We start from the raw sequence: 11,087 nt of genomic DNA, 5'->3' as shown, positions 1-11,087 counted from the left end.
TACTTCATAAAATAAAGACTACAGGTTAAAGTCAGGATAAGTCAGATATTGTATTTTTGACAAGGATAGGATTATAAAATTCAATTAGCAAAATTATCTTCTCCTTTGCTTTAGAAGCTAAACATGTATTTTCTTTTACTTTACTGAATCTCATAGTACGTTTCATGGCTACAGGTTAAAGTCAGGATAAGTCAGATATTGTATTTTTGATAAGGATAGGATTATAAAATTCAATTAGCAAAATTATCTTCTCCTTTGATTTAGAAGCTAAACATGTATTTTCTTTTACTTTACTGAATCTCATAGTACGTTTCATGGCTACAGGTTAAAGTCAGGATAAGTCAGATATTGTATTTTTGACAAGGATAGGATTATAAAATTCAATTAACAAAATTATCTTCTCCTTTGCTTTAGAAGCTAAACATGCATTTTCTTTTACTTTACTGAATCTCATAGTACGTTTCATGGCTATAGGTTAAAGTCAGGATAAGTCAGATATTGTATTTTTGACAAGGATAGGATTATAAAATTCAATTAGCAAAATTATCTTCTCCTTTGCTTTAGAAACTAAACGTACTGATGCTTTTTCGTTCTATACAAAATTCTACAAACATTCCTCGTCGTATTTAATCACAAAAAGTGTTAAAACGTTGCCTGTCTCAATAATCCTACCTTTGGCTTTTGCAAAACCTGCTCAACTTAACAATTTACAAGACTAAGATCTCTGACTTTTTTTTTATTATTTATTTATTTACATTTTACAATTTGTCCAGTAGGACATTTGGTAAAATATTATAGCTTAGTGATATAGCAATATAGCATGTGGATGGCTACCTCCAGTGGGATACCATCTTCGAATTTGATTGATTTATTTCTTTAGTGTGGTGAGTGTTTGTAGGTCAGGTTACGTCCTTTGTGAGATCTGTTGGTGTAATCTCTAACCTTGAAACATTTATAGAGGATGATTAAACCAGTTGGTTTTTGTACTAATGAGACGAGTTATGATGTTTGTGTCATCAAATTTATTTTAAAACACTTACAGATATATGGTACAGTAATAACCGTACAATACAAGTGATACAAAGTCAACCATAGATCGTTCTATATTGACAACAATGTTCAATGAGAATATTGAAAAAATTAATTCGCTAAAGATTGACTACTGATCGTTCTAACGGTCGTGTTTGTTTATTTCTACCGATCGAAAGAAAATTTCGGATTTGACTTGGCTTAACGGTTGCCCGTAGCGGTTTTTTTCCCGCAGTTTGTATATCATAACGGTGTTAATATTCCGAGGCAAAACAACACAATCCAAATTGTTCTCTGACTCACGTGTCGTTACAGAACTGTTCTAATTTTAAATTATGTCAACCGTTCACATAACCGTCAGATGAAATCAAAATAAACAAATCGGCAAACTCATACCCGTCGTGCTTTCCTCTTGCGATTTTCGCTCGTGTTTAACCTCACAGAGCCGTTCAAATCTGGCTTATCAGTTTATTCAATTTTTTCAGTATATCTCATGAGATGGGATTGCTCGATGACGATAGGACTGAGTGCGCGCGGTCCAAGGGACGCGCACACATGGCAGAGACATTGTGCGAGGTCGGGTGCTAGGGGAGCCAATATGGGTTTTGTGTGAATAGCGTTAATAGTGGGAGGGGATTGTGGCACAGATCGAAAAGCGAGTACGTACGTTGGGGGTGGCCTTAACTTTGAATCAAAGGGCAGCTGATAGAGGCGAAGCAACAGAGCTCCCCTGCGGTAGCCACGGAGGTGCAACGTTCGGTACGAGGGTTGTTTGGCCCTGTCCCTTCCACCTCCACCCGGATACGCCTGCGTCCACGTGGTACGGTAATAAACCGGTGAAAGTTTGTCGGGGAGCCCCTTTTTGGCACACGTAGAACCCCCGTGTACAGTAAACGGTTAAAATCGTCACAGGGACAAGATCGTTTCATTTCATTGGAAGTCGGCTTGCCGTCGACCTCTCAGTGTCTGTTGCTTTTGCAAAGTGATGGTACACCCAGTGCGGAAGGAACGTATCCTCGTTCCTGCTCGTCCGGTTGACTTCCTGATACAACAAAAAGTGCTTTGTGTTGATCGTTAGTGAACATTTGATAATGCGTATATATATATATATAAAATATCTTACATTCTAACAAACATTGTGACGGTCAGTGGTGTCCGTGGCGTATGAGACCTGTTGCCCTGTCTTAAGTGCTCCAATCAGTGCCATACGAAAAATCCTGATCGGTATATTTGTGTTGTTTTGAGTTCAATAATTCAAACACTATGTCGAACACAGCGCGTTTCGCCGACGCTGACGCAAACTTGTGGCTTAACCAGCCACCTATCAACGAACAGAATAACTTTCCCGGTAGTTCGTACTCGACAGAACAACAGCAAATATACCCGGGTCCAAATTACAATCAAAATTATTCGGATCAGGATTGTTCAGGCTCCTCCAGCCTTTTGGAGATGCTATTACGCCAGGGGAAAGAGACAGTTGCCCAAGATCGCGTTAATCCTGGTAAAAACCGGGGAGCACCACTAGGCGGGCAGAATGTGTCTAATATTCCCTGTCAGTCTGCTCCGTACACACCATCGTCCTCGACTGGCAGAATGTCTCCTATTGTCGCTTTTCTACCGGATGCCCAAGCACAAGTTCGACAGCAAGAAATTCAAAATGGATACTTGCCGAACCACCAAGGTTATCATGTACAACAATATTCTAACAGTGGCGTAACCCCATCTATGATGATGGCATCAAACTCGCGCACGAACTATGTCGCGCAGCATAGATACGCTGCTTACCTAAATGGTCAAGTTACTGAGAGGCGAAACCCTGCCGAAATTAATGAGTTCGCGGACGAGCAGACGCTCCAGCAGGTGGAATATCCATGGATGAGATCTTATTTTAACAGTATGTAGGACAATTTCTGTAGAATTTTTATATTATTTTTTGTATGAAAAATATCCAAATACCGTAGACGGTAGCCTTCGTAGATCGAAATTTGTCGAATTTCATGGAATTTTTATAGTAAAAATATTTAAGTATTACACAAGGTAGTCACGCGTTTACTGAAATACTATAAAAAAGAATTTTTTGTAATATTATAAAATTACAAAGGTAGCCGCGAGACCACTGAAATATTATAAAAAACAATTTTTTATAATATAAAATTACAGAGGTAGTCACGAGTCTACTGAAATATTATAAAAAACAATTTTTTATAATATAAAATTACAAAGGTAGTCACGAGTCTACTGAAATATTATAAAAAAGAATTTTTTATAATATTTTATAATATTTGAATATATTATATTATAGTATATGTTGAAGATGAAAAGACATCGAGGCCTCCCTTTTTGAATATTCGGGAAAAGCCTAATACCCTACTCCAGACACTTACTGTAAATACACTTAAAGTAATAAAACTAAGAAATAGTTGTGCTCAAGGTTAATGACGGTGGGCTTGGGTTTGAAGTAACGTAACGGTTGACTGAACGTAGCCACGGTCGCGGGAGGGTCGTGGATCTAAAAGACGTATGGAATAATCATATAGCTCTCTTTAAAAACAAAGATTGATCGGGGAGGTGGGGAGAGGACATAGAGAGATATTATGCAGAGCAGTACTACTTGCACTTTGAGCGACGTCAGAATCGTGTATCACATTGCATTCGTCGTCCTGTTGGCAATGGATTCGTTATCGAAACTGAGGCCACCGTCATTCGTGTCTAATCACCGCGATTACTCGATAACGTTGTAATACCTACGACTGTGATATTCAACATTACCACTATTGTATAACAACCATGACTAATCCCAGCGAAAGTTCGTTAAACGCCCCTAACCCTATTCTTGTCGTCATCACGATATATATTATATTATATTATATTTGTTGTTATTTCTATATTCAGAGATAGGATCACAATAGTTATTATTTTATTGAACGGATAAATCTATCACACAGTTGTGAGCCAGAAAAAACCTTTATTGCACGAGTTTACAAAAACTAGGGATAAAAATAAGAAAGCATCTTAAGCCTATCGATTAAATCTATCGATTGTAACTGGGATTATCATCTAGTTACTATTTCTTATAACTAACGGATCTGCATAAGGATGGCGAGCACGAATTCACGTTGTCATTTTCAACAATATTATATTAATATCATGTTATAATATCGAAATATTATAGAAAACAATTTTTTATGATATTTAAATATATTATGTTTGTTGTTATTTCTGTACTCAGAGGTAGGATCACAATAGTTATTGTTTTATTGAATGGATAAATCTATCACACCGTTGTGAGCCAAAAAAAGCCTTTATTGCACGAGTTTACAAAAACTAGGGATAAAAATAGAAAAGCATCTTAAGCCTATCGATTAAATCTATCGATTGTAACTAGGATTATCATCTAGTTACTATTTCTTATAACTAACGTATCTGCATTAGGATGGTGAGCACAAATTCACGTTGTCATTTTCAACAATATTATTTTAATATATTATAATATTGAAATATTATAAAAAACAATTTTTTATAGCATTATAAAACCAAATTTGAGCCTGTCGAACTCTATGAAAATAATTAGCTTTTCCTCCCATTAAATTATGGAAATTTGACATGATACTGAACATCAAGGTTACGTTACAGGCGATGGAAAAAACGTTGGACAGAAGCGGACCCGACAAACATATACTCGATTTCAAACGCTGGAACTGGAAAAAGAATTCCACTATAACCGCTACCTCACTCGAAGACGTCGCATCGAGATATCTAAGGCTCTCTCTTTAACTGAACGCCAGATCAAGATCTGGTTCCAAAATCGGCGAATGAAGGCGAAAAAGGATGGTAAACTCGCTCAACCCGCATTACAAGAGGCGAACAGGGACGACCCACCCGCTTACTCCGCATCAGAAGGAAATTCAGAAGGCAGCAGTTCGCCGAGTCACAATGCTTCGCTCGTCGATACGCTGCCGGTCACAGCGTACCCAGGACCAAGCACCGCACCAATGATGCAGCCAGGACAAGTTGCGATGCCCGCTCATCTAGTTGCTGCCAGGCAAGACATGCTCCACGAGGCATATTTCGAATATCGTCATCAGCAACAACTACAACAACTACAACAACAACAACAACAACAACAACGACAACAACTACAACAACAACAACATCATAGGCGGTACGACAACAATGATTATTTTTAGGAAGAGGATTAAGGAAACTAAGATCGTCCCTTGAAATCATGAACACTTATAGCGGTGTATATAGTCCTATTCGATAGTCGCTAGTCGATTGATAGGAGAATTGGAAAATCGTAAGTATAATTATCTTAACAATAATTGACGTATAGTGTTATTTCGCTAACGATATTTGATGTGTCGTAATGCAGAGAGTTAATAGAACAATGTGATGCTCGCGAGGATTCGTGTAATTTGTTACTCGCATGCATGCAACGACAATAAACAAATGTAGATTCAAACTGTTCGATATAATTTTCTCGAGAACTTGGCTCGGACCCAAAGTAATTTCGTACGAAATGTTGAGAAATCGTCGAGTGCTTGAAAATTCAGTCTATTGTTGAATTTGCAAAACTGTTTAATAAACGTAAGTTTAGAACTTTGACACGGATCGTGAGCAAAGAACGTGGTTTTCGGAACAAGATCAGGCCAGCTGACCCTGCAACCACTATGATTTATGGCTAAATGAGCTAAACAGCCGAGTATCCTGCGGCTCAGGTATCCCGAAAGCGAGGTCGTTCACGGCGCATTTCGCTCTGTACGCGGTCGTCGTTGATCGGTTCAGGTTACAAAACACAGTATCTCCATTTCGAAGAGAAGCGCGATCGTCCTTTCGAAAATATTTTGACGCGAATTTTATATTTTGACTGATTAATGACACTGACTCGGCGTTTTCACTTTGGTTATAACCCTTTGAACGTGGTTTCACAAACCGAGACATTTGCAAAAAGTCCACTTGACCGATGGTTTCGCTCTTCTTCGAACGTAATTCTGATTTCAATGATTAAAATTATCGGTAGGAAAACGGTCTCGCTTTAGAATATGAAAAATAATTTCAAAATAATTTACTGATGTTCGGTTACCAGTGAAGGCACAGAATAACGTGGGGAGTCGTAAAGTTAAGGGATGAAGGAGAGTGGGGATACGCTCGGCAGCTGCGCTGTTCACACGAAACAAGATGGCCGAAAACGTTCTTTGTGCGTATACAAACGTGTATCTTGCGCTTCAGTTTTCTAAGTAATTTCTAATTAATAAATTGCTAATTAATAAAATCGTGGAACTTTGTGTGGTTGCGAATTTCGCATGTATTTAATTGTCATCGTTGCCCGGGGAAAGTGAAGTGCGGCTTTGAATAAATGGAATTTTATAAATCCCGCAAAAATGCAATCACCAGTCCGTTTTCTTGCTTTATTTAATAATCGCATCGAAATCTCAGTGTTTGTTATCTAAATCTTATCTAAGTCTTTTTTTCTAAATTCTGTTTTTGCAATAATTGTAGATTAACAGTACATGCGAGCAATGTTTAACGTTCCTATCAGTTAATTAAATAATTTAGATTTAGCAAGTTTAAATACTCAGCTTTATATTTAAACGACACATTAGCTTTGTACAAACCGTACAGTTACACCAGTCTGTTATATAGTTATTTGTTACATGTTAATTTCTTAATTTATTAATTATAGAAGTTACACAACATATCCTATTTTATACTAAAACGAATTGTTTCTTACACGATGACAAGTTTCATTCGTAATGCTTTGCACCATAAATTAAAAACAGAGAGCAATTTGTCTAATACAAGCAGAAACTAGTAAACGGAAATCACATTTGCCTAGAATTAATTTAGACCGCCAGCGAAGATTCTCGCCAGTGGACTACCAGCAACCGCACGAAAGCGATTCGACAAACGAGGCCGGTGAATCGCGAGTCGTGTCGTCGTTATCGGTCGATCGCCAGGCATCGATGGCGATCGATAAAGCATTTTAATGGGATCGCGGTTTTCCTTTATCGTGAGGATTCCTCGTGCGCGACAGCCCGTCGGCCTTTAACTATACATCTCGCGCTCTTTTCTTATGCAAACGCAGCAGGCTCCATAGAGTGGAGGAGAGACGTGCCATTTGCGAAATGGTCACGGATTCTCGACCAGAAAGGAGGGGAGGAAAAGAGAAAGAGAGAGGAAAAAGGGGGGCCGAGTAAAGATTTGTATAGAAATGTATAGGTGAGGCCACATCGCGGGGAAAGAGAGAGTACAACTCTGGGACGGACGCCGGCAGCGAGAGTGAACCTTCGGTTTCTAGGGGTTGGACGAAGAGAGCGAGGGTCGATATTGTGCTTGACAGATAGTTTCCCATAGCTCCGGCAATCCATCATGGCCGGCACGCGGATACGTATTGGTTTTTCTGCAACGCGTCTTAGCTGTGAACCTGAAATTGAATATATTTTTTTTCCCCCCCACCCTGTCCGGGTAACCCGCGCGGAATTTATCAGCTCTCTTGTTCCTTTCCTCCCTTTTCTAGTTGAGTTTATAAGATTCCCCCCCCCCCCCCCTTTTTTTCTTGATGTTTGACAATTTTATCAAATTGAACTTTCACAAGATACAATGGGATATGTCTGAAAGTAGCTCTATGAAAATAATTGGGTTGTTCTTCTGGCTCGAAACCCTGATTAGAAAATGACATTATGAATGAAACAATATACAACCGTATTTTACTTTAACTATTATTATCTGTAGGTTATATATATTGGCTATTATTGGTCAATATATATATATAATAATAATAATATATATATTGGTTTATTATTATTATCTGTTGGTTATATATTTATATTAAGTTATATATATCTGTAGGTTATATATCTATATTGTTAATTGTTAATCGTTGTTAGAGGGAGAATTCCTTTCTAACGATTCAAGCAGAGTCATATATTGACTTTTTAATAATTATGAATCTTTTTACATTTTGAAATGTCTCACGATTTGACGCAGATTTTGAGGTTAGACTACCTTCATCGACAAAATTCCTTCAGATGTATTTACCGATCTAAGATTACCTATCATATTAAGTGTTAATAATCAATAGAAAGGAATATCTCAAAGGTTATATTCCAACTACATATCTCTATTACCGTGCAAGAAGCATCAACCCACAGACCCGCCAACGACAAAAAGAGAACCATTGACCTGGCAACCCTTATTTATGCAAACACATGAAACTGTCCACGCAGGGGTTTAATATATGAGCAGCGTGACAGGCGCACAACCACGACAAGATCTACTTACATTAAACCACTGCCTTCTAAACTTACTTGCACGAATCATTGTATCATTGGTCTCTAGCGTGTCGTATAACTGAGGATGCCACCAAGTTCAATATGTCCATGCGAATTGAAATTAATATATCCTATGCAAACTGAATCAATAAAAAAACAAGAAACAACTGTACATATACTACATAATATATAATGCATACTATTACTATATAATATACCATACAATGTATTATATAATATAGAGTATACAATATAATATGTAATATAGCATTAAATATTCTGTAGCATATGCAAAATATTTAAACCATTGTGAGCAACCAGAACTGTAGTTATCCAACAAGTATGAGTTTCAAAAGTAAAAAGAAAAGCAATTGTACATATAATATATAATGTAGCATTAAATATTGTGTAGCATATTTAAAGTATTTGTACTCTTGTGCCAAGCGGTACTGTAGTTATCCAACAAATATGAGTTTCAAGAGAGAAAAGAAAAACAATTGTACATATAATATATAATGTAAAATTAAATACTGTGTAGCATATGTAAAGTATTTGTACTCTTGTGCCAAGCGGTACTGTAGTTATCCAACAAGTATGAGTTTCAAAAGTAAAAAGAAAAGCAATTGTACATATAATATATAATGTAAAATTAAATACTGTGTAGTATATGTAAAGTATTTGTACTCTTGTGCCAAGCGGTACAGCAGTTATCCAACAAATATGAGTTTCAAAAGAGAAAAGGAGAACAATTGTACATATAATATATAATGTAATATTAAATACTGTGTAGCATATGTGAAATATTTGGACCCGGTGGAGAAGCAGAACTGTATAAATTTCAATCTTTAACATGTACAACTTTGTACAACTTTTGGGTAAGAATGTATCATGAATATAAATGAGGAAAATTGTAAAAAGAGATTTAAAAATATAGAAATGATTACCCAAACTAGAGTTGAACATATTTTACACAATTTACCTACCCATTCTCATCCGTAGTTTACAAGTCACTTCAACCCATTCCTACTTACAAGTCATAAGAAATGTACTTCATGATAATTCGTTGATTAAAACCCGCTATCAACGACGATGATTACTTCTTCCCCAAAGTACTTCTGGTTGGTCGAGCGGCAAATATTACCGCTGGCGAAGGAAGAGGAGAAGAAAACGCCGCGCAAAGCATCCCCTTTCGCGTCGCGGAGAGGAAGGCATAACAGATACACGTGTCCTGGCGGCTCTGCTTTGCGACACGTGATTCATGGGGGTCCCGATACGTTTTTTACACCTGAGACGGCTTTATTAGAATTTCTAATGGGACGAATGAAGAAACAGAGAGGCGGAGAATGGACGAACGCCGTGCGGGAGAGAGACAGCTTTGAAACGACAAAAGAGTGACACGCGGCCGCGAGGCAATGCGGATCAGACCGAAATGCCCCGACCGTGGTCGACTTCTTTCCAAACCGATTCCCCCTATGCCTTTGGCTTTCATTACGTCAGTCTGAAATACATCGACGTCTTGACGTGATGACTTCGTTATCTCGGCCTACGTCCCGAAGAACGTACATCAGCGCGACTCTTCGTAGTATTCTCCGAATGCTATGGGACGTTCGTAATTTTCATCGAAGTATAATTTGTTACTTGTTGCAGCTTGGCTATTCGAACGTGGCACGAAATTCGATCGAACATGTGGCAAATATAATTCGTAATGGCGAACGATTGCGACGGAGGAAGCATTTAAAACATAATTGATTTATAAGATATTTTGAAGTAATTCCCGAAAAAATATAACTTCTTCTAAGGAGAGTATTTTAGAATAAGCTGAATTACAAGTATATTTTTCTACAATTTCTTTTTTTAACAATGTAAAGAAATTACATTTTCTCCCATCCACTAAATATCATAAAAAATGTCTTTCTGTATATTTTTACGCTTTTAAATTCCTTCAAAATATTATAAAGCCTGCATGGAAAATCTCTGTTGGAAGAAAATACCTGCAAATAACACATCCATCTCCACTAGTCCAAAAAACGAACAATTTCGGACGTGACTTATTCTCGCCAATCGATATTCATCCGAATTTTATGATCGAATGGTAAACTGCAACGATGCAACTGTATCCGGTTCTGGCTGCGAGAATTCATTGGAAAGGAGCCTGCGGAACACCGGAAACACGGACCCCCAAGTCTGCAAGAACAAAGCGGCATCGTCGGCGCGATGACGAATCCGCAAACGTCCTGGCAATGATCGCGCTTCCAACGACTCGACGGTGTTTTGCGGCGAGAATGAACCGTGTCTGATCCGCGATCACTTGTCAACCTCCGTCTCCCTCTCTCTTCCTCTTCGGCGAACGAGTTGGTTGACGCGCGCGCGCGCGCGATCGTTCAGGGCACGCCACCGCGACGTGGAAAGAGAGGACTAGAAGGATGGTAGGTGTAGGACAAATACCGGGCTCCGAAGTGGCGAATACTGAAAAGGTGGTGGGGATAGTAGCGTGCACGTACACAACCGCGAGAGAACTTAAAGAGGAAGAGATAGCTAGTTTGGTCGGCGATGGTGGGGCGCGACGATGCGGTGGTGGGGGGACGCGGAAGAAGGGTGGGGCGACCGGGGGCGGGCGCGCGCGACAATTCAACAGGAACGGACGCACTTGCCACATCTGGCGAGCGAGTGGCATACTAGTGGTTTTCGCTCGCTTCTCTCCTGCTTCGAAATTATCCATCTATGGTCGAAACGTGTAGCGATGGTTTTGCGAGAATGTTGCGGCGAAATTTCGAAATTATAAAGATA

The 11,087-nt window shown here is 38.6% G+C and overlaps 1 protein-coding gene across 1 annotated transcript; it reads left to right on the top strand.

The window, feature by feature from the left end:
• The first annotated feature begins 2,157 nt into the window (after positions 1 to 2,157).
• Positions 2,158 to 9,202, top strand: LOC126875577 (homeobox protein Hox-A1-like). Its single transcript, XM_050638529.1, has 4 exons — positions 2,158 to 2,923; positions 3,332 to 3,460; positions 4,630 to 5,071; positions 9,091 to 9,202. Exons 1-4 carry the CDS (start codon positions 2,293 to 2,295, stop codon positions 9,200 to 9,202), a joined length of 1,314 nt encoding a protein of 437 aa, XP_050494486.1. The 5' UTR covers positions 2,158 to 2,292.
• Positions 9,203 to 11,087: the final 1,885 nt, after the last annotated feature.

Source organism: Bombus huntii, chromosome 18, assembly GCF_024542735.1.
Source record: "Bombus huntii isolate Logan2020A chromosome 18, iyBomHunt1.1, whole genome shotgun sequence".
NCBI lineage: Eukaryota > Metazoa > Arthropoda > Insecta > Hymenoptera > Apidae > Bombus > Bombus huntii.
The sequence above is the reverse complement of the archived record's forward strand: the minus strand, read 5'-3'. Positions and strand labels throughout refer to the sequence as shown.